Here is a 24,924-nt window from a genome sequence, read left to right on the forward strand (position 1 = left end):
CCTTCTGCTTGCCACTTGGATAATTGTTTTTTTTAGTAGGGTCGCCAGTGAAATTGAAAATACCTCTATGGTAATTTTTTTTAAAGGAGCACATACTTCACATCAGCCCTCAAATCAGCTCCAACTACTCCAGTTCTGGTGTAAACTGGGCATTTTTACATGGTTGGACATAAAATGTGGCAGAAATGTGGCAGCTAAAGGACCCAGCACTGGTGTGAAACTTGTTCAACGTATTGTTTTTTTACAAGTGTTGTCAGTTGCTCCAGAGCAGGCTGAGTGTGTGAAGCATGTTGGCTCAATGACATCAGCCTCTGGGTTTGTGACTGTTTGTAATGTGTATTATTTCAGAAAGAGTTCATTTTCAGATAGAATCCACTGGGAATTTAGCTGTGCAGGCACCAGTGATATGAATGGGAATTGTACAGAGGAACCTCCCAGTAAATTTTACGCATTGATATTAAAAAACAATTGAAATATGGCCTCCTTCTTAAGACATAATAATTTGAAAGTAATATGCCTGTTTTGGTGTGCATAAAATTACTTGCTAATAATGGTGGTAGCCCTCTTCAGTTGTTTTTATTTGACTAGGGGTCCACATTTACAGTCACTTTTTATAGTATTATTTCTGTTTGGCAAATAGCAACTGTTTCTAGATTTTTTGTTTTAAGCCTATTCACATTGACCATTCTTTGGGTATCTTTCATTATTTTAAAAAATCAGGTACTTGTTTAGATGGTATCTCTGTTATGAGCAAGCATTACACAGTCTTATGTATATGTGCGTGGGCAACAGTCAAACAGATCATTTCAGGGATGCGCCTGTTCTGCTGAGGCAGTTTCGCACATCTCCAGAACCACACTCATGAACTTTGTTTTAACGAAATCTGGAAGAACGGCCCTTTCCTGGTTCCTCATTCACAATCACTAAGGCGAGTTCCATCATTACAATCATTCTCGCCTTTCCTGTATGCATGCATTGGAATGGTAGTAGGAGTCCACATTTTACCACTTAGATTTACCAATACCACAGGAAGATTAAAGAGTGTAAATGGAAAGTCAGCTGCCAATCTGCCCAGGTTCATTACCCAACTGGCGCATCCTTTTTCATGGTGGAGAAGTGGACACCCCTCCATCCCTCTATTGCACACCTAAAGTAATGAGTAACACAGGCCCACCAAGTGGAAACCCCTACATAGAGCCCAATTCACTTGATTCTCTCTCCTCAAAAAAAAGGGGGGGCATGGGAGATTGTATTGCCTGGATGGCAGTTGGATTGGGCCCACACTGGCCATAATTTTAAATATGTGATGATGATAGGGAAGGGGTTTGTGTTCAGTCCTCCACCATATGAATCGGTATACTGGCTAGGTAATGTGTAGACTGGTGCTCTGACTCCTGAGAATCTCAGCTTTAAAAAAAAAAACCCAAAACACCTCCTTCTCCACCCCCTCCCCCAGCTTGTTCATCCTCTGCCCTGGGTCATACATTGGACCTGAGGACAAGCAGGATCATCCCTTGCAAATCACAGAAGGAATCTTGCTTGGAATAAATTGCTTGGCTGCAATGGTCAGTAGACAGATGTGACTCATGGGGAGGGGAGAGTTCTGCTTGCCACCATGGGAGGCCGCATTGTAACCTGTTCTCCACATGCACGCACACACTGGGAGAGCAGGATTGCACTCTTAGGCCTGGTTCACATATAACACTAAACCATGGAGTGGTTTTTTTTCAAATGTGGTTTGCCATTCAGTCTCAGCCCATCCTCACAAACAAGCCATGGTTTGTTAACTAGCTATAAACCACAAATAGAACCATGGTTTATTGTTGGCTTACAAAGTCTGGCTTGTTTAACCCATGGCTTGTTGTGATGTCTTAGCACAGAATTGTGGCTTATCCTTGGCTTGTTTGCACTGTTGTCCATCATGAAACAGAGGTGTCCAGGAAGAGCAGCTTGAAAATTAAACTGCTGTGAAGGGTGCAAAATAGGTGGGAGACAAACAAACCAGAAATAGGGAAAACAATCCACAGTTTGTTTGGTTGTCTGCAAGACAATTCATGGCTAAAGCAACAAACCATGGTTAACATAAACCATGGGTTAGCATTATGTGCGAATGCAGCCTTAGTCTTAAACAGTTCTTCCAAGTCTGCTAGGAAGTCGAAATACCTATTTAGTAATCTGCTGCATATAGAATGCTTAATCTGAGACTACTCAAGAACATGCTGTAAAATTCTCTCTCTGTATTTTCACAGTGAAAAATATGCAGCGGGACCCTTAACGAAATGTAACTTCAGACTTAGTATAACAGAAATGAATTGCTCAACTTGCATAAAATCATTTAATGTATTAATTTATTTTCTGACTTGTAACCCCCCTCCTCAAATAATTGCAATGTATTTTACATCCCCCACCCAATATTTCTGTAGCGTTTCTACAAGAAAGCAGCTGCGTTTGTATTACGAGCAGTTGGGAAACATTCTCCTCAGCTAGCCCAGGCAATAGTTGACTGTGGAGCGCTAGATACACTGGTGATCTGCTTAGAAGATTTTGACCCTGGAGTAAAGGAAGCTGCCTCCTGGGCCCTTGGCTATATAGCCAGACACAATGCAGGTAATAGTATTCCTAATATTTTAGAATGTATTTAGTGCCAACATTGTGATAACCTCCTAGAGAAAACACAAAAGCAACATGGTTCCTGCTCCTGTGCCACCAAAGAAACAGGCAGCTTCAAAAGACAGTAGCAGAGAACAGATAGTGTAGCATAATGGCTGCAAACAAGAGAGTCTCTACCTCAAATTTTGTCTCTGCTATGAACATGGAGATAATAATACCAGCCTACCTTACAGGATTGTTGTAAGGATTACTGAGTTAAGGTATGTGGCGTTTTTTGAACACTGAAAGTGTGCTGCATAAATTAATCCTTGGATCATGTGGGGGAAATTAAGGGATGGCCTCAATGAAATCCACAGGTCCCACCCCCTGACTCTCCCACTTGTAGCCAAGTCATAACGCTCCCATGTAGGTTTTATAAGCAGTATCTAAGGAGGTTTTCACAAAAAGTATAGGGATGGCCCCTCCTGGCCCCTCTGTAATTCAAGCATTGATGTAAATGCTAGTTGTTGTTGCTGCTGTTATAATTTGTTGGCCAGTACTACTGCTATTGTATAGACTAGCTTCCCCTGCCTGGTGTGTTCTAGTTGTTTTGGACTACAATGCCCATAATCCCCTAGCCAGCTATGATGGCTGGGGGATTATGGAAGTTGTGGTCAAACACATCTGGAAGGCACCAGGTTAGGGAAGGCTGGTATAGGTACTTAAAAAATTTTTGTCCACAACTGGTTGACTTCAAAGAGAGTTAAGTGCCACCTCCAGGCTTGCTGTCTGTCCTAGTTCACAAGATGGTTCACATGTCTGCTTTTCTTTCTCTGTCATTTCAGACATACAGGCCTGGTTTGCATGATTGCAGGGTGGTTAATAAGCCATGGTGGCTTGTTAACCACCCTGCACATGCTGGTTGTGGGCCAGGGGGATTAGCATATTACCCTTGGCACAGCTGCTTGTCAAGTTGTATGAACCCAGTGAGGGTGGCTTGTTGCCATAGCTAACAGGCCACCCAGAACCCATGAGCTGTTGTAGGGTTCTGGGGTGGCTGGTTAACCACAGCAACAAGCCACTGTTGCTGGGTTCACATGACATGACAAGCTGTGCTGCCAAGGGTAATTATGCTAATCCTCCTGGCACACGACCAGCATATGTGGCCAGGGGAAATAAGCCGCCATGGCTTATTTCCCCAATCATGATTGTGTGAACCAGGCCACAGATACCATAGTATACTATGCTAGCAGCTGTCAAGCATTCATAAATATTAGCATTTGGGGATCTACCCTACATAAGTCTTGGTTTAGTCTGTTTGCTATCTGCCCATTTCCCCAGTGCTGGCTGGGGAATGCTGGGGAGCTGTAAGACTTTTTTCCTGTCTAAACATGCATAGGATTGCACCTTTAGAAACCAAAAATGACCAGGTGATTTTTTTTTTTTTTAAAGTAATACATCCCGAGCCATACCTTTCAAATCCTACTTGGTGTTATCTGAAATAATCTGTATCCCAAATGCCAGGAAATGTTTGTGCATGTCAGTGTGTCTGAATAAACTACAGGCAAAACAATGAATTACTAAAAAAGAAAAGAAAAAGAGGGGGATTAGATTTATTAAAGAAAAACAGGACATAAATCCAGGCATATAGGAAAATAAAGGAAATGTTGAATAGGTTTCTACTTGTACATCATCCTAGTTTAGATGGTGAAGACCAGAGACAGGGCAAAATACTTGTTGCAAAGAGTTCCTAAATTACCAGAACATGCTTCTAGAGAGCAATGTTTCTTCTCCTCTCATGAAGCAATTGTAGATTCAGACACGCAGAGAACTTGTGACCATGGAAACAGTAATACACAGCACACAAAACTGACCACACAGCCAATCAGGGGCATCTTCCCTCTCATAGGGATGACAATCATTGATTCTGAATGACATCAAACTTAGTGGAGATATAGCTAATCATAAAATGCTTGTTTGAAGTGCCCCAATTAACAATGGACAATTGGTATGCAGATGGACGCAGGTAACAAATCAGGAAGGCTAACTGAAATCTGTTCTTTTCTGGAGCGTGATAAACAATGTAAAAACTAAGCTGTAGTATTCCTTTTTTGAGGAAGGGAAAATGAACACACACACGAATATACATATACCTAAACTGTGTACATTTTAGAAAATCATTGATCATGGTCTTCAAATCTGAGAAAGTAAAGAGAAGGGACTGGGTGTTCTGAAATTAAATTCTACTTTTTAAAGGTGTAATGCTGTATTATAGCTAGAGATCATGTTAATCTTACTTTTATCCACAAGCCAGCTTGATATGGGGGAACAGGGGGAAATCTCTTCAAATGTAACCCAACAGTATTTAACAGCAAAATGCCAAAATGGGAAGAGCAATAAATCATGCTGAAGCTCTTAATGCAAATGCTCTAGCCTATTAGTTTATGATCCTTTTAGATTTTTGTTTGGATTGTTCAGCACTTTTTTTTTTTGGTGTCGGGGTGGGTGGGGTGGTAGGGTGGGTATAGCTATCATTTTACAGTTCCAGTCCCATTTCTCCTTTTTCTATGTAAAATATAAAGTTCCGTTCCAAGAAATGGGGGTGGGGGGAATCTTTCAGTAGAATGTCTTACTACTTCAATGCTATTTCCTTAGTAGCCTTCAGTCTATTGAGATGGTGTTTCAGTGTTAAATCTCAGGACTCTAGGCTATGATAGGCTCTTCAATATGTGCCCCTTTTCATGAAGCTTACACTGTAAATAAATCATATTACAATATCAGGCATAGTTGGGGTAGTATCTATATTCAGTTTTCATAACAAATGCACAGTTAGCACAGCACATGCCTTTGTTACAATTTTAGCCTAGTGTGTTGTGAATAAAATACAGGCTTAGAGAGAGGATCGTGTTAAAAAATGACTATGTGTTTTAGGCATGATCCTAAATATAGCACAATACACATTGATGCTTCAGCCCAACATAGGTCTACTAAATTTAAGAGCAAATTAAAAATGTTTTATTTTTCTATGCCAATGTGGGTGCAAAGTGCTTTTAGCTGGTATCTCTTAAAATTAAATAACAGTACAATATATAAATGATGACATGAGCAAACACATCACCAGAGAACTGAAGTTTGTGGGTATAACACCTTGATTAAGAAAGTTCTACAGAAGGCCTTAACTGATGGACTATCAATGCAAAATCAAAGTTGGGCCTTTGAATTACAACAGCTATTTGTTGCCATGGCAGTGTAAGGCAGGTTAAATGTTAAAGACAGAGTATGTGCATAACAAGGAGAAGATCTAACAAAACCTTATTTAAGAACCTATAATCGCCCATTTGAAATTAATGGGGTTTATGTTCATTTTTCATCATCTCCAAAAATAGCCCTTGTAATCCTTGCATTTGCTATCCCCTAATTTTCTACTTCAGTTCTGAAGCTAATGACAAATATGTGGAGGGAGGGTAATGAATTTCTGCTATAACAGTACACTGGCTATATTAGTTAATTGTGGGTTAAGATGCAAGTAACTGTCCATGGCAGCTTAACACAACTGTCGGTTGCAGTGAATTAATGTAGGGAAAGACTATTACTGGTAGTTTACCTATGAGAAATGTTCTCTTGAACAAGGAATGTATTTTGATAACCAAATTTAGCAAGCCAGATTTTTCAGTGGAAAATACTCTATGTAGCTTTTAACAAAATTAAGCATTAATGTATATTGGTTATGTTATTTTCTGCTTCTCTTATGAACAGGATAAAGTGCTGTCTAAATTAGCTCTGTGGGAGAAGGAGACACGTTTTGGCATTTTGGCTTTTCTTTATTGTTAGCTGTGCAAAAACCGCTTGCCTATTGATCAGTGCACAACAGTCAGGGCTTAAACAGCTGACATCTGCTTTCTCCTTTTAAACACACACACACACACACACACACACACACACACACAAAGCAGCAAACCATTTCAGCCTAATCTACCTCGAATGTGTACATGTAAATGGGGGTCCATCTATTGACCTGTATTCTTTTCAGCCGAGGATTGGTCCACATGGTTTATGAAACCAGGAGGGCTGATTTGAAATGCAGATGTCAAGGCACTGAAGTCCACCCTCCCCTCACCCCCTCCTGCTGGATCTGTCAGGGTGAAAAATGGCTTGCGCAAGGGTCAGTCACCCATACTCGCTTAATTACTTTCATTGGACCAACAGAACTGTCACAGGCTGTGGTGGATGCCGGAGCCATTCCTCTCTTGGTGCTCTGTATCCAGGAGCCAGAAATTGCTTTGAGAAGGATTGCTGCTTCGGCACTCAGTGATGTTTCAAAGCATTCTCCAGAGTTAGCGCAGACGGTCGTGGATGCGGGGGCAATTGCTCACTTGGCTCAGATGATCCTCAACCCTGATGCCAAACTGAAGGTACTTTTCAAACTATTTTACTCTCCCTTTTCTCCCACCCCACCCCACCCCACCCTGAAATGGAACCAGGGTTCAGCTGTGATTGAATATTGAGAAAAGCATATTGATCTAAAAAGGCTTTTATCCCAAAACACACTTTACTAACTTGACTATTGGTAACAAAGGGGAGACCTGGGTATTCTTTTTTCTTCTTCTTTTATGTGACTGCTGTATACATGATGGAAATAACTGGTGGAAAAGGAATGAGTCAACCCATTTTTAAAGGTAGAGATTATTTGGTTTCTCAGCAATGGTGCATGGGCAGATTTCTGTAGTAATTATCTCAAGAGCTCATCTGAGGTGCTGTGGTATGTTATTTATATTTGAAACATTCTTAACATTGTTTTAATGGGGTCCAACACGTATAAATTACAAGAGTATTGAAATGTTATAACTGCACTTTTGGGTGTTCTTCAAATGGCAATTCAGTTTCTTAAATGCAATTATTTGGAAGTAGGTCCATTTATTTCAGTGGTACTTGCTCTCTAGTAAGTCGGCTTTGGATCTGGGTACAAAATTGTAAGTTTTCAATAATGTGTTATATATGTTTTCTTCTTACTTTTAAATTTCATTGCTTTTGCCTACAGAAAGTCTTGACACAATACATTGGATAGTACCTAAAGTGCCACAACCCCCTTTATCTTTTTAATAATGTAGCATTTTTGTGACAGTAAACAGCAAATGGCATTTTCCACATGCATGTTTAATTAAAATAGCAACATTTTAAAATATGTATTTCAAATATTAATGTTTAAATGACAACACAACACCTGATGAAGACTTGTGGGGTTTGCACCTAAAAAGAGTGAAACCATTATTTCACGGGTAATGGTGTTAAAAGAGAGAAATAAACTGCATGCCTTGTCTTCTGGTTTGAATTGCTTGTAGAATACGTGCATTTCCTTATTCCATATTGCATTTACTTAGAAGCAGCTCTGCTGAATTTAACAAGACCTTCTTCCAAATAAATGTGTTTTTCTTTATTGAGAAGTGTTTTTTCTTTTTGTTTTTTTCTGTTAAATTAGGAAGACTGTGAATGTTGTAAGAGTTGTGGGTGGTTTGGTACCTTCCCAGTCCAAGGCGAAGTTTCTTTCTTTTTTTGATTGCTGTGTGTGTGCGCGCCTATAAAGTCTTTGCCCAATAAGCCATTTATAAAACAATCATTCCTATTTACCAGCGTCAGGTGCTCTCAGCTCTCAGCCAGATAGCAAAGCATTCTGTGGATCTGGCAGAAATGGTGGTTGAAGCAGAAATTTTCCCTGTTGTACTCACATGCCTGAAGGACTCCGATGAATATGTCAAGAAAAATGCTGCAACCCTAATTAGAGAGATAGCGAGGCATACGCCTGAGGTAAAACCTTGAGAATGCAAATACAAGGTCATGTTATTAGTGTTTATACTTTAAATATTTTTTTAAATCCCTAGCATTATTCTTTCATTAGGCAAAGTGAAAAGCTCTGTGGAATTTCCATTGGTGCAATGAAGAAAAAAAGGAAATGTTTGTTGCTGTTATTGGATGTGCTTGGAATACAAATAAGGAACAGGGAAATGGGCAAAATCAGCTTCCGTTGTTGGTGGGTGTCAATGTGGGGAGTATGTTTAACAGTTAGGGCACACGGGATAGTATATGGAAGGCAGTAATGAAGTGCAAAAATTCTGAGGCCAAAATTCAACACACAGCAAAGTGCTCTTAAGTCTTAAGTCAGTAGGTTTATGCATGTTTCATTTTGTGTTGGATTGTTATCCCTGTCCCCCCGCCCCCCAGTTTTTGCTTCGTGAGCTCTTCAGAATGTCAAGAAAGTATGCCATTTTAAAATGTGCTGCCCTTATATGATAATAATTTGGGTGCTCTTAAAATGCTTATTGTGAACTGCTGTGAACCTCTGAATTCTAAACCACGCAGTTAACCGGATCTGAGTGAAGTTCAACACATGGACTTATGGAGGTTGGTAAAGTAAAATGAAACTGAGAACTTAGTCAGATTCATCCATTTCCACTGAACTAAATAAAGCGAATTACACACCACATAATTGTCTCCCACAGACTTCTTAAATTTGTGGCTCCATGTGTCAGATACAGGGAGATTTGGGACATTTTCCCTTACCCTCCATCTGAAAATGTTGTGGAATCTCAATATCTCACACACAACAATTCCAAGTACTCCAAAATTAGACTAAAAAGTAATCACCTAGGCCAAAAAGATTATAATGTGTTAAAAGAATGAAGGGGGGGGGCATACTTCTCTCCATCCACCCCACCCCTTTGTGGTTCATGAACATTTAGAGCGCACTAGGGTCTCATTATTGAGAGCTTTTTATTAATTTAAGCCACTGAACCCCATACTGAAATCCGATATTCTCATTATTTCAGGTGCTCTGGGGCTTTAGGGAACCTCCCCCCCCCCCAGATGTCACAAGGATAATGTGAGAGGTGCTGTTTTAGCAGTTCTGAGGCTGCTGTGGGGGGGGGGTGACTGAGGGGGAGGAAGAAGGATTTGGGGAATCCTAGCTGTAGTCAAAACTTCCTTTGTGCCACTGAGCACAATCTCCACAGGAGTCCTCAGTCTGCATCTAAAAGCTCTTGCATTTGAAGCAGAAGGGGGGGGGGGGCTGGTTGAATTGCAAGCTGCAGCCTTCTCTGCAGATGAAGCTGGTATTGCGCTCTAGTACGAGCATTTCTCTCTCACCAGGCCTCTACTTGGATGTAGGATTTGATCTTGAGGGAATCCTGTTGATATAGGTTTTTCACAGTATATGTTCACAGTAGTTTTTCCAGAGTGATTTAGCAAATTCAATTGGCATCAAATAATGACGCTAAATTGAAGCAATGTACAGTATTGGTTTTATTGTTTTACATTCATTTATCAGGCTAGTTGGTCTCGTTAACAATTAAATTGGCACACAGACTGCATGACCCCAAATGTTGTTGGAGGTGGAGAGGCTTTAACCACAAACCTGCTTAGCTGAGCTATGAAATATTCCAAGTCAGATTGATCATCTTTAGTGGTTGTTTTTCTTGAGTTAGGTAGGAAGAGCCCTCAAAATAAGGAATTTGCTTTATTTCTTTATTTGAGGGATTTATACTGTGCCCTTCATTAAAATTCCCAGGGCATCCTACAACTTTAGAAACAACAATATAATAAATTTGAAACATTCCAATTAAAAATATACAAAGACTATACTAGAAGCACTACAGTCACTGGGAGTAGCATAAGATCAGCAAACCCAGCCAAGATAAAACAGAACAAATTGAATTAAAGGGCCTGAGAAAATAAAAAAAGATCTGCAACAGCTGACCGTTCTTTGAAGAAAAGAGCTGAGCAAGGTGGTTGTAGCTGCCATCTTAATTTCCCCAGAATGTCTATGGGTTCTGGCACTTTTCTTCTGAGTGCTGGCCTTTGCACTGCCACCAGTCCCCTCTGCTTTTTGTTGCACCATTGATCTTCCACTGCCCTTTGGTCAGATCACCCTGGGGGTGATGCCCAGAGCCTCCTCAGAACTGGTGCCACTTCTGAGGGTGAGCCTGCCTAGGGAAAGCATTCCAAAGTCAGGGCAGCAGCAGTGAAAAGGTTCTTTCCACTGAATCTTGGATGGTGGGGTAACCCAGAGAAGGGCCTCTGATAAGGATCTTACTGAACGGACAGGCATATGTGGAGACATGGCGATTCTTTATGCCTGTTCAGAGGCTTCCTCACAGTGATATGATATTGAGGAGCACTAGTATAAGTGGAGTCTTGGAAAGACATATTTTCAAAGTACAACAAGGATTCAATTCTTTACACAGTGATGTTTGCATAAGTCCCACAGATATCAAGGGAACTTTGTATATTAAGTAAATTTGTGCAAGGCTGCAGCATGAAGGTTAAGCCTTCATCAATATCATTTTTCTTGATGGTGAAACATGTTCACAAAACCTACAGTGTGCTGCTTTTGCAGAACACAATTGATGGGAGCACATTTTACCGTTGATCCAAAACCTCTGATGACTTCCAATTGCCTTCTAAGTAAACTTCAAGGTAATTTTGACCTATAGTGTCCTGGCCTAAACACTTCCAAATACCTCTTAAGACTTTTCAACTTCTGGTCTCATTATCATGTAAGTTAGATCTGGGTTCAAGCCCCCAGTTGGCCATGAAACTTATTGAGCTCCTTGGAGAAAGGGTAGGATATGAATGTTATAAATTAAAATTGGCTGTTTTGTCAGTGTGATGAAGGCACATTCTTGATGGCTTCTCTCCAATTTCCTCCACTTGGATACATGCAGGAGCCTGAGAATGAATATTTTCTGGGGGTACTGTCAAACTTCCTATTTGGATCAAGATTCCTATTGGCTGAGTTTTCTGTTGGTTCTGCCTTGGGGCTAACCCTGAGCCTTTCAGATAGGGCAAGATTAAAAAAAATAATTAAATGCTAACTGGCTTCTGGATTAGAATTCTCATCCAGCTTTCTTGTGACTGCAGTGATGACTCAGCACATCTTCCCTTACCAGGGCTGTTAGCAGTGTGCACTCTTAAAAACAAACATGCATCTGAATCCTCAACCAAGAACATTTATTCTACTCTCAGAACATGCAATTTTCCATCCATTTGTTACATTTGGTTTAATGTTTTTCTCTGCTAGGAGTGCTTGGCTTTTTGCAGAAAACAGACTAATTTGGAAAGAGCTCGTGCAGTAAAGAGGAGGTGGAGATATAGACCAGGTTGGGAGTGGTGGTAGGGAATAGGATCCCTTGGAGGGGTTCAGTAGGCTCTGATAACAGAAACTTTACTCTCTGGCCATAGAATCCTTTCACAAAGCTCCATTTTAATTCCAATGTGGGAATATACCATGTTGGTGGGGAATGATGGGAGTTGTAGTTCAACACAGCTGGAGAGCACCAGCTTGGGAAAGGCTGCCATTGACTATATCAGTTTCAAATTTTTCTTGATTTTAAAATATCAAGGCGGAGGTTGTAAGGAAGCCAAGTTCTGTGACAAACAGAAGTTAGATCCCATACCGTTCAATGCCTATGTAGACATCCGGGAATGTGGACAGACCTAAATATATCCTATGAGCACAATCCTACATGGTTGGCCGAGCTTAATCCCACTTACATCAATTTAAGGATGCCTCACTCTCTACTGGGATGTATATGGCAATTGCCTCTGTAAGCTCAGTGGTAGAGGACATGCTTTGCCTGCAGAAGGCCCTGGTTTCAACCCTGGCATCTCCTGGTAGAACTGGGAAAGATGCCTGTCCGAAATCCTGGAGAGACACCGCCAGTCAGTGTAAATGATGCTGAGCTAGATGGACCAATGGTTTGACTCAGTATAAGCAGTGGAGGCTGGTGGCCCCAGTGTCAGTTGGGCAGTAAATTTATTCCGGGTTTCAGTCAGGACTCAAAAGGAGTTATCCAGAGTGCATGGATAGCTCCTTTAGAGTTCTGACTGAAACCCGGAGGGGATCTGTAGTGCCGCTGACACTGGTGCCACCAGCCTCCACTGAATTTAAGGCGGCTTCCTTTTGTTCCTATATGCACAGGTGGATATCTTGAACAGTAGGGACAGCTTTCTGTTGTAGAGACAACCAGCAGTAGGGACAACTATGGATGTGAATGATTTATACCCTGTTCCTCATCCCCCACGTGTTGTATATGTAGTGGAGGCAGCAATCTACATACACACCCCTTTTATGTGTGCAATGCTGCTCCTTCATTCAAGCAAATGTAGAAGTTCTTGTGGACATCAAACTCTCTGCACCCACAAGATCCAGCTGTTCACGTAAAAATTAATAATGCTTAGTAGCAAGCCCCATGTCTTGAGCTGTACTCTGAGCTGTCCATGGGGGTTCACACTAGCACATCCAGTAGAAGGAGACTGCATTATTTTATGCTTTGCTGTATACACCTGTAAACATCTATTCAGCATATAGTGGGGCTGATCCAGTAGAAGGAGACTGCATTATTTTATGCTTTGCTGTATGCACCTGTAAACATATATTCAGCATATAGTGGGGCTGATTGACCATTAGGGGCATCTTCCGTTCAATTATATCCATATAAATAGATTAGCTCCTTTTTACTTTGCATCATCAGTAGATTTGGCAAAGGACTGCTTGATTGTACAATTCAACAGCTGCTTGAAAAACTGTTGTATCTCTAACAACCTTTCACATCTATCTGCTTTCAGCTTTCACAGCTTATAGTGAATGCAGGGGGAGTTGCTGCTGTCATTGACTGTGTTGGCAGCTGCAAAGGAAATGTTAGACTCCCAGGTATCATGATGCTGGGCTATGTGGCAGCTCATTCGGAGAACCTGGCCATGGCGGTGATAATCTCCAAGGTTAGTTCCTGGTTCTCGATTGTTACACTCATAAGGGGATTCAAAGAAGTCAACACAAGTGTACCTGGTTGCTGCGCAGGGCAGATGCCGGAGCAGTTTGTTCACCAGAGTGGCAAGGCAGGCCAAAGACCGAGAATGCAAAACTGTTGCTAAGAAACATATTGTGACACCCGAGTAGGGCTGAGGATGAGACCCAGATTCAAATACCCTCTGCCGTGAGAGGCGTTGGTGTTCTTGGGCCAGTCGCTACCTCTCAGTCTAATCTTTTTCACAGGGTTGTTCTGAGGATAAAATGGGGGGAGGGGAGAAAGCCATAGGTAGTATCCACTGCAACGCTATCGCTAATGTAAATTGCATTGTGCTAGTGTCAGCGATCTCTAGCACAGTGCCAGTAGCGTTTGCTGGTGCGACGGCTTTTGCAGGGAAACCTCCAACAACAGCAAACACTATTGGTGTTGTGCTAGAGATTGTTTACGCTAGCACAATGGGTGCTGCCTTGAGCCCCTTATAAGGAAGGCAGGATATAAATATAATACAATAAATAAAAACAAAGTACAGTATTGCTTGTTGCCTGGTTATTCAACCATGCTGGATGTTCATTAAGATCAGTAGGACAATGAGGAAAATAACTGCTTCAAAGGAAAAAGAGATCATTTCACACTTCTAGGAGAATTCTTCCTTCACTATGACATCTGAACACAATTAGGTATCAGTCTTGTTGATTTTAGTGGTTTTTGCTTCCAAAAGAGTGAACTTGGGATCCTACTCATAACCTGCTCATGAAAATGCTTAAAGGTACAATCCTATGCATGTTTAGTGAGAAAAAAAGTCCTACTTTTTGCTGTCTGGGGGATGCTGGGAGCTGTAGGACTTTTTTTCTGTCTAAACATGCATAGGATTACGCCTTAATTCTCTTTAAAAGATTTCGCTTTGTATAAGATGTTATCTATAGAAAAATGTGTCTCATCTGATCTCATCTTTAGTCATGGTATAGAAAAAAAATATTTTAAATGCAATCCAGCCAGAGTTAAATGTATTTAGATGTATCTTAAACACATGTTTAATTCTCTCACTTCTCTGAAATCAGTGGGACCTAAAAGTGTTTACATATGGCTGGATTGTGCCTTTTGTTTATTAAGTACCCTCCGTTATTTCTATCCTTTAAAAAAATTCTCAAAGATAATAATGATCTACTGCCTGGGGTTGTTTTTAGAGGACAAAGGTATTCAGTGTAGAATTTTTGTGTTTCCCTGACTGTATTAAATTGTACTCTACAACCTGAGTTATGTTCCTACTCATTGTGCCTGGAATGCAGTGGAATAGCAGAGACTTGAGGTTGTTCCCTTTTTTTAAAGGTTATGGATTAGTTTGCTGGTGCAGTTTTGCATTTTCATGAGATGCTAATTGAGCTGTGTTTTTCCAAATAGCAGAAAGGAAACTGGCAAATGGCTTCTTAGAATAAATATTTGATGTCTAAGCTTTAATTGTCTTTAAAATTAGAATTTATAAAACAGGCCATCTTTTGTTATGTCAGTGTGCCTTGCTTTGCTCCTGCTGTGGTATACTTAAGGCAAAAAGAATATATGCTGTAGAAAACAAAACACAGCACACCGTGGTCCATTCTGGGAGGGAAAAGATGTGCAGTTCTGAAACTCTGTTGTATGTGCAAGCCTAGGAACTGGATAATCACTTAAAACACAAAATATAGTTTGATTTTCCTGCATTGTTTTATTTGAAATGAGTAGACTGTGTAGCAAGCTTTTGTGTCTGAGGCTTCTCAGCCTCCAACGGGTTCTGCTAGATAACCTGACAGCAAGGAGGGAAACCTAATAATTCAATGCCTTGTGTGCATTGATGGTATTCTCTCCCTCTCTCTTTTTAAATGTATCAAATGGTTCCTGATGGATAGTAGAATTTATTGATTTGTGTGTGTGTGTGTGTGTGTGTGTGCACGGGCGCACACACATGTGCAAAGTATTCTCATTATAAAATTGTCAGGACTAAAAGGCAATCTGACTGATGAAAGTTCCAGTCTACATCCATAAGGGTCAGTGCCCACATGAATAATAACTTGTTAGCTGTGTTTAAATTTATTGTGTGCAGTGAACGAAGGGAAAAGAAGAAGAACCTAAATATATAAAAGATTCCTGCTGGAGGGGAAAAGGGGTGGGGGAAAGAAGCACCCCCCCCAAGCATTGTGGCTGCACTCTATCCATTCATTTCAGTGGGGCTTGCGTGGTAGCCCCATGTAGAAGTCTTATTGAAATGAATGGAAGGGGCACAGAGGCACTGCTTGGTTGCTTTCCAGAAAACCTGAGAAGGAAACCTGAAACCCTGGAATTTCAGTGCCTGATAAAAGCACCAGCTTTGCTTTCTGTTTGCTGCCTGAATTGTGGCACCTGCTCTCTGAATCCTTTTGAAAGCAATAAACGTGTCAGCTCTAACTGCCTTTATCTCAGAGAAATTGGCAGATTTAATACCCTTCTGATGCTTAAATTCATAGCGTTCAAGAATATTCTTACAGGCCATAGAAATGACAGAGCCCTCATAGGTGTTTTGAGTTAAGAATATGTATATATACACAGAGAGAGAGAGAGAGGAAGAGAAGCATTTTATAGCCCCCTCCCTCCCCCAACAGTCTCTACACGGTTCTCCAAACCTGGCCTGGATTCATTATGTTTTGTGCTTTTGATTAATACCACAGGGGGTTCCACAGCTGGCGGTGTGCTTGTCAGAAGAGCCAGAAGATCATATTAAGGCGGCAGCTGCTTGGTCTTTGGGGCAGATTGGGAGACACACTCCGGAACATGCCCGTGCTGTTGCGGTAGCAAATGTGTTACCTGCCTTGCTTTCGCTGTATATGGCAACTGAAAGTTCAGAAGATCTTCAAGTCAAAGTGAGTCGATTTGCTGATGATGATAATGATGATGATTAAACTTGATCCAGCTCCATGCCAATGCACATGCAGCAACCAAGGCTATGTGCATATTGCCCCAGTTAGAGATGCATAGTAATTTAGAGTTGGCTTGATTTCAAAACTTTGTAACACACTTTTCAGTCCCAAAATGGAACACCATCCGGGCAGCCAACGATCAGATAAAATGACTAACAAAAAAAATCTATTAAAAAAACAAGATAGCAGCAGAAAGGAAAAGGAACCTGGAGGAGATCAAAATCCACTGGCGCTACACAACCATTTGTTGAGACACTTTTATGATGATGGAAGGCTAGGAGGGAGGATGCTAACCAAACCTCCCAAGGTGTTGCCACAGAGAATGTTGTCGCCTACATACTCACTCCATGTCCCTCTGCTGGGGGTGGAATCTGGAGCAGGGCCTCTGGCAGAATGAAGCATTTGGGGAAGTTCATAGGGAGCAGGCAGTGCCTGAGAGATCCTGGTTCCAAACCAGGATATTATGTAGGGAATTATGCTGTTTGTTTGGCATGGAGTTGATTGCTGGAGGGGACTGAGTCTAGCCTCACCGCCACACCTAGTGCTAACAGCTGATTGGTGGTATTTGGAATCTCCACCTGGGGCTGTGCACATGAAAACGTAGCTGGTGAACCAGGAGGGGGACTTGTGGGCAGAAGCTGTTTGTGTGCACAATTCGTCATCTAGTGAAGCACAGGGATCTGTGTTTGTATGGCTCCTAGCTGGGATTGAGGCAATCATGGCCATGGGATTAACAATAATACACTGTTTTTAATATATATATATATATATATATAGAGAGAGAGAGAGAGAGAGAGAGAGAGAGAGTTGAAGTTCAAAGCTTTTTCACGTGAGCACAGAGCCTGCATGCAGAGAGATCCCCATAAGGCTCATTAGAACCCTGTCTCCCCCGATTCCCTCCGTCAGCACAGAGGGCTGCTCCAGGAAATGAGAGGCCTACATGCTTCTCCCTTGTCCTTATCAAGTTCTCTTCCTACACTTGGTCACAACATGCAAATCATGGGGGCAAGGGGGGTTGAGACAGGACTCTAGGGTGTCCAGGTGTCTTGTTTTACAGAGGAGAGTCCTCTGTTTGAAGGGCTGTCTGGTCCAGTTTCAGTTTATAGATAAAGAACAATAAGAAGGGTTGCCCATCACTACTTAGCACCTGGGCAGCAGATTGAACAGGCAGGCACACAGGTCAGCTGGTCACAGTCTTCCATGCTATGGTCAGATGTATTGTATTTCTATTTAAGTTATAGTAATTATTTCTAACTTTGCATCTATATTTATAAATTAGCATATCCTCATTTTATGCAGATGTGTTTCTTCTATTATCCTCTTTTTTGGTGACTCAAAAGTGGCTACCCCAACTCTGAGACTTATGGGGATCCTTCTGTTTATGGTGCACATGAGGAGAATTATGGCCTATGTGTTTAACTGTGCTTTTAACATTTATTTAGGGTGCAATCCTATGCCTGTTTAGACAGAAAAAAGTCCTACAGCTCCCAGCATTCCCCAGGCAGCCATAGGTGGCTGGGGAACCCTAGAAGTTGTAGGACATTTTTATGTTTAAACAGGCATAGGTTTGCACCCGTAATCAGATTCCTCTGCTGTCTCTGTTGCACTTTAATATTAATTTTCTGTCTCTTGTATTTATCACCTATTTTAATATGTTTTAAATGTTTTATTATTTTTTATAAGCCATCTTGACGGATTGATCCTGGTCAAAAGGTGGGCTAGAAATTGTGAACATTAAAAATAGATGCATTTTTGTAACATTTAAGTGCTGCTTCCCATCCTCAGGCTTTGAGACAGGGTGGGCTAAAAAATAATCTAAACAAGCCGCTTTAGGTTAGGGATAAGCAACCAGTTTAACACTGGTATTAAGGTAATTCGTACTAGATTGTGGGGGAGGGGTGAGCAACTTGCTCAGCAGAACTGGAAATACATAGTGAGTGCTGCTGCTTGATTGCGTAGATTAGCTGCATGTAATGAATACAATCTGCATATCATTTCCACAAATATAACGGATACCAAACTACAGTTGGTGGGTGCATTGCGCTACTTAATTTTACAATTTTCCCATTTTAAGCCCTTCTGGTCTCACTAAACCCACCCAATTAGCTATGATTCAAGCCAACGTTATGTGGGAGCAAGTCCCACTGGAAAATATGAAGCTGCTGTATCCCAGGACAGACTATTTGTACATCTAGACCAGTATAGCAGAGTTCCCAATTTGGGGCCCTCCAGATGTGTTGGACTGCAACTCCCATAATTCTCAGCCAGCAATAGCCATTTGGTCCAACACATCTGGAGCACCCCAGGTCGGGGAAGGGTGCAGTATGGTCTCTGAAAGGCAGTTTCTCTCCAGGGTCTCAAGTCAAGGTCTCCCTACTGGGGATGCCAGGGTTCACTGGGGATGCCGGGGTTTGAACCTGACATCTTCTGCATGCAAAATAGGGGTTCTTTCACTGAGCTGTGGTGCATTAAAAACTAGTGGGCCAATTTCCACATTATTGCAGCTCTGTTAGAGCCACTTCCCCCTGTGAGCCACACTGGCCCATCTATGTGGTTCCTCTGTCTAGTCTTTGATATGGGCAACATTTGCCTCAGCATGAGGTGGAAGAGCAGACTGCCATCTCAAACTGAATGCTATCTTATGTGAAAACGAACTCCCTGCAGATAGAGATCTAGTGTAGCAGGACGAAAAGTTCGGCTGTGCTAGTTTTCTGCTTGCAGGCAAGTATCTGTTTTAAACATAGGCAAACATTAAAAAAATATAATTCCCCACCTTCAAGCTGAAATGGTACAATCTATTCTGCAACATCAGGATTCTACCACCTCATTCTGCTTCATGTGTAGCCATTGCCAGAGCAGCATGGGAAGAAGCTATATGAAAGTGGCTCCCCCCAGTGTTGCAGTAACATATCAATTGGGCCTCACTTCCAAGAAAAATATAGTTAAGGTCAGGGTGTTCGTATTTACCATTTCTGCTGCACAGGATATGACATAATATTGTCTGAGTCATGGAAAGTTTTGGGGGCCTCTCTTGATTTTTGCTTCCTTTTGAGAATAGCAGCTGGAGTGTAATGTGTAACAACTTATTCAGAAGTATACAGGCTAGGGAGCGCCACATGGAAAGTAACACAGAGCACATATTGGGCTCCCCACATAAGAGACAAGCAAAGCCACTCTAGCACAGAGTCCATAAGTTGTTCTCTCTCTCTGTGTTTCTCTTTTCTGACCATACATTTCTTAAACTCCATTTGCTTCTGTAGACTTGAGCACACATACCTTTCCAGATTATCAAAGGAGCTCCAAGTTGTATCTCTCTTGAAACCAAGAATCATAATTGAAGTCAAACATAAGAGAACCGGGGAAGTGGGGTGGGGTGGGGTGGGGGTGGGATCTCTTACTGCAATCGGAACTGCCAGGATTGTCTTGGCCTGTTACACAGCTAGAGATGTGCCATGGGATGTCCCTGTGCAGAGGGGGGCATCTAATTGACTACAGTGGCGTACACTGAGCCGCCTCACTGGATACCTGTCGGCAGTGGCCGCTGCCCTTTGCAGCACTCATTGCTGCAGGGGCACTGGAAGGGGGGGGCAGTCCTCCTGGTGCAGGTGCGGCAGTGCCGTCTCATCATACAGCCTGTAGAGGCTGTACCAATCAGGCCGTTCTGCTTTCTCAGGAGCCTTCTCGTGGTGACCTCATATCACAGCATCCACAACACAGGGCAGAGAGGGCTAGACCGGTGTTCATGCTTGGCCCTGTGGAAACAGTTCAGAAATAACTTTTGCCTTACAGTGGAAGTCAGAATTTGACCTTTTCCCCCACTCTAATCCCTGACCTTGTGCTGCTGAAGTATTTTGGTGTAAGCAGATTTGAAAGCTGATGCTATGCTCCACTGCACAGGAGCACATAGGGCTGGATGCTAGTCTGCTGTTGCAAGGGAAATCATGTGATCTTGCAGCGCTGCCTGTGTCCCATGCCTGTGGTAGTCTGGTGTTCAAACTGTGGTGCTGGAGAAGTCTCTTACGAGTCTCCTGGACTGCAAGGAGGTCAAATCAGTCAGTCCTAAAGGAAATTAATCCTGACTGGTCATTGGAAGGACAGATACTGAAGCTGAAGCTCAAATATTTTGGCCACCTAATGCAAAGTGAAAACTCACTGGAAAAGACCCTGATGCTGGGAAAGACTGAAGACAAAAGGAGAAGGGGACGGCAGAGGATGAGATGGCTAGATAGCATCACCCATGCAATGAATATGAACTTGAGCACGCCCCGGGAGAGAGCGGAGGACAGGAAGGCCTGGCGTGCTATGGTCCATGGGGTCACGAAGAGTCGGACACGACTGAACAACAACAACTGGCCCTGCTGCATCAGCACTGGGGAAATGCTTTGTTGTTGTTGTTCAGTCGTTCAGTTGTGTCCGACTCTTCGTGACCCCATGGACCATAGCACGCCAGGCCTTCCTGTCCTGCGCTCTCTCCCGGAGCGTGCTCAAGTTCATATTCATTGCATCCGTGATGCTATCTAGCCATCTCATCCTCTGCCATCCCCTTCTCCTTTGGCCTTCAGTCTTTCCCAGCATCAGGGTCTTTTCCAGGGAGTTTTCTCTTCCAATATTTCACAGCCAAAAACCAAAACGAGTTTGTAATACCAGTTCCCATACCAGCCCTCTAAGTCTTGCCACCACTATCATCTCTGCAAAGGCTCTTCTCTGCCTACTGCCTGATGTGTTAACTTACCACTTAGTCATAGCCTAACGTGTTATAAATAAGGCAAGAATTGAGAAAAATTGGTTGAGAAAAATGCAAGTATTCTACACTATGGGAGCTGTTCAAAATGGATTTCAGTAGTTGCAGTATGGGAAATGGCTGGCCATGCACTGCATGATGCCTTCAGGCCAAAGTAGACAGTGTCCAAAATGTGCAAATGCATTTCATATATGTAGGAAGCTGTTTGGTTTCCAGTCCATGGCAGACAGGAAGAAGAGGAGGTTAATCCTTTCCCCTTGTACTGCAATCCTGATGAAACTCCCACCTGGAAGCTACTATTCACCCTGGGAGTAAAGTTGCCCCTGGTGCCAATGGCAGATTAGGAAGCTGCCTTATTCCGGGTAAAACTAGTTGTCCATGTAGTCTAGTATTATCTGCTCTGACTGGAAGCCACTCTCCAGGGTCTCAGACAGAAGAGAAGGTTTTCCCATCACCTGCTACTTGATCCTTTTAACTGGAGAGACCAGTAATTGATTCTGGGATCTTGTGCATGTGAATGCACCATGTCCTCTGCCCTGGAGTGATATCTCCACCTTTCTTGGATGAATAGCAGATTAAATGCATAAATGCATTTCATGCATCCTCCGCTTTGGCCCTTTTAGCATTCATGTATACGCTTAGTTTAATGGTCACTATTGCTTCGGGTTGCCAACTTTTGATTCCGGAAATACTTGTCATCTGGGGAGATGGAGCCAGAGGAAAATCTGGCAGGTAAGGCTTTGAGCCAAGGTGCTGTGTGTGTGTGTGTGTGTGTGTGTGTGTGTGTAGGTGTGTGTAGGTGTAGGTAGGTGAAGACTAATAGATGAGATGTTTCCATCTCTCCCTCAAAAAATTAAGTTCTAGACACTGGGTGTGGGGAAGAGGAGGAAGCTAAACAGTGTCGTAGGCAACGTGGTGGTTGTAGACACCAGTACACCCGCAAACACTTTTCTTTATGTCCACCAAGGTGCCCTGCCCTTCCCACTTTTAAAAATTAACATATGTTCTTACTGGCAACTGGGATTGCCTCAAAGCAAAGTGAGGGCCTTCAGCTGCTGCCATCCTCATTTCCCATGAATGCCTCTGGGCCACACGTGAGGCTCAGAGACATTCTTAGGAAATGAAGATGGTGGGCATTATGAAGATGGTGGGCATTATGAAGATGGTGGGCAGAGGAAAGCAGTGCTTTCCTCTGCAGTGTGGCCAGCCACCAATAAAAAAACGGGGGTGGGGGAGGGATTCTTGTCTGGTAAGCTGGGGGTGGGGGAGCTGAGCTAAGCAGCAAGGGTGGGGTGGGAACTAGGAATCCAACAGGAATCTAGTGTGGAGGGAGAGCAACAAGAAGCCAGTGGGGGCTGGGGGCTGGGGGAGCCAGTAGGGAGGAACCTGGGGGGGGGGTTGAGGAGGGCCGTGTGCTTGTATGTCTGAATGGATGGGGATGGGGGCTGTGTGTGTGTGTGTGTGAGAGAGAGAGAGAGAGAGAGAATGAGAGAGAGAGAGAGAGAGAGATGGTTTAGCAGGGATTTTAGGTAGATCCTGCAAAAGAGTGTGTTTTTTCATGTGCTTGCAATGCTGAGGAGAAGGGAGAGACTTGTGTGTATGCATGTATGTATGCATGATGGATACATGGTGTATGTGAGGGTGGGGGGAGTCTATGAGTAGTGATCCAGAATATGAGAGAAAAAGACATATTGAAGAATGAGTTGGCTGGCAAAAAGAGGGGAGAGAAAAAAGAGTTTTGTTTCTGTGAAATATGTTTCTGTTGGCACTGAAAAGGGTTCAGAGGAGATATGTAGCGTTTTAGGCCTTAGGCACCACCTCTCCTTTGTCTTTTAGGCAGGTTACTTGTCCTTTGTGACTAGCCACACCCCTCCCAGCACCAATTTCTCAAATTTCCAGATGTGTCCACAGGGCCCAAAAAGGTTTCCCGCCCCTGCTGTAGAATGACAACTCCAACTACTTCCACAAATAACTTATCAAGGCTCCCCTACAGAGAGGCAGCAAATAGGAACTTTCCCCCTGTGAATCAAGACAGTTGGGCCATATTGAAAGGCCTATTGCAAAAGGACAGGAGGGGGGAGGAGCGATCCTAATAGCATTCGTACAAGCCTGTGCTGACAAATCAGTGTAGCAATGCTGGGGGCGGGGCGGGGGTTTTTTAAAAGGCTAATGGAGCAGAGCGATATGATTCTGCCTCTGTTAATACTGCATGGGCAGCTGCTTGAACTGTGATGGTGCACAAGCAGCCTTGCACCGAAGCATATATGAACATATGCAAGCCACCTTACACTGAGCCCCAGACCATTGGTCTACCTGGTGCAGATTTGTCAGTGCTCCAGTAATCTGGCAGTGGCTACCTGGGACTGAATTTGGGGCCTTCTCTATAGAAGCATGTGCTCTGTTACTGAGCTACAGCACCTCTACTAGCAGCCAAAACTATGAATAGGACTAGCTGCCTGTCTCCTTGATGCCAGTGGGACCCAGTCTCAGTCTAAGTACAGCATTCCGGTTTAGTTGAGAGGTGCATGGTAGTTAACCACACAAAGGGCTTAAAATGCCTGACTGTGCGTAGCTCAGTTGTGTCTACCTTTTAAACTCCTAAAATGGGAAGCTGGATACAAGCTGTTAGTCTCTGTAACTTTTTTATCCACTGGCAACTTGAGTGCAGAGGGGATAGAATATCATGTCCTTATCTAATTACATGTGAAGTTTGTAGAGCTCAGGTGGTCACAAGGGAGGGGCAGGTATTCTTGCAGGATACAGAAGCTCTATTTTGGATAAATGAAATGCATTGGATAAATGAAATGAAACTGTCTGCACATTTTTAGAACTGCCTGTGATGAGGGATAGAAACTGAAAGGTGTGTGTGTGTGTGTCCTAATCTTATGCCAGGTATCTGATTCTGTGTGGCAAACTGCATGTGTAGAGTTGCAGACAAAGCATATACAACAGTTTTCTCCAATTTGCCTCCTTCCAGATGTGTTGGACTACAGTACCCATGATTCCTAGCCAGCATAGCTGTGCTGACTAGGAATTATGAGAGTTGCAGTCGTAACAAATCTGGAGGGCACCAGATTGGAAAGGATTAATATACAAGTTAGGTAATATCTGTGTCAGCCAGTTGTCATAGTATTGGCACTCTCAAATACTGTGAGTAGGTTGGGAAGTCCCTGCCTCATCCTATACCCAGTCAAGATTAAAGCACCATTTAAACAAACATTTCGCCCATTCATTATGCTGAAAGGAACTGCAGTAAGGCTGGTACCAGCATTACACACACAGCCTTTTATTTCACCTGGTGGCTGCCTTGACTTCCTCCTCTAGGTTCATTGGCGCTGCAAAATATAATAGCCAAAATCCCATGCAAGAGTTTTGCCTGGTTGTGGATAGCTTTTCAAAAAAAAATTCTAGTCCTGTGCACATCTTCCTATTCACAAGCTTATTGTCTTCCATAAGACAGACACTGATTTAAAAGAAACATTTTCGAGATTGTTGATCTTCATTGATGGACTTGGAAAGGATACCTGAAGTTATTACATTGTTGAAATACACCAGGCCTGGATTATCAGTTGATGCTGTATTGAATGTGTTTTGTATTTTGATAGACTAAAAAGGCTTTAAAGAACATCCTACAGAAGTGCACTCATCTGCCAGCACTTGAACCTTTGCTGCACGATGCTCCTCCCAACATCCTGAAGCACATAGTGGGCCAGTTCAGTAAGGTAAATGGGCATTTGCTTTCCATTCTTTAAGGGCTCCATGCCTGGCCAGTATTTCTGAAACCAATCCAGGTAGCTTGCCAAGTGTGATTATCACTGCCAGGCCTGAGGGCAGCTGTTGTGCACAGAAAGAAAATAGCTGCATAGGTTGG

At 42.7% G+C, this 24,924-nt stretch overlaps 1 protein-coding gene across 1 annotated transcript in view; it reads left to right on the plus strand.

Moving 5' to 3' along the window:
- Positions 1 to 24,924, plus strand: part of SPAG6 (sperm associated antigen 6) — a 71,789-nt gene that overhangs the window by 35,605 nt on the left and 11,260 nt on the right. The window contains exons 4-9 of the mRNA XM_084860478.1: positions 2,424 to 2,607; positions 6,796 to 7,001; positions 8,218 to 8,391; positions 13,207 to 13,359; positions 16,064 to 16,255; positions 24,659 to 24,775. Of these exons, the coding sequence (XP_084716604.1) occupies positions 2,424 to 2,607; positions 6,796 to 7,001; positions 8,218 to 8,391; positions 13,207 to 13,359; positions 16,064 to 16,255; positions 24,659 to 24,775 (1,026 nt within the window). The remainder of the gene's footprint in view (positions 1 to 2,423; positions 2,608 to 6,795; positions 7,002 to 8,217; positions 8,392 to 13,206; positions 13,360 to 16,063; positions 16,256 to 24,658; positions 24,776 to 24,924) is intronic.

Source organism: Heloderma suspectum, chromosome 5, assembly GCF_057233095.1.
Source record: "Heloderma suspectum isolate Gila_16-S chromosome 5, 16-S_ref, whole genome shotgun sequence".
NCBI classification, from domain to species: Eukaryota; Metazoa; Chordata; class Lepidosauria; order Squamata; family Helodermatidae; genus Heloderma; species Heloderma suspectum.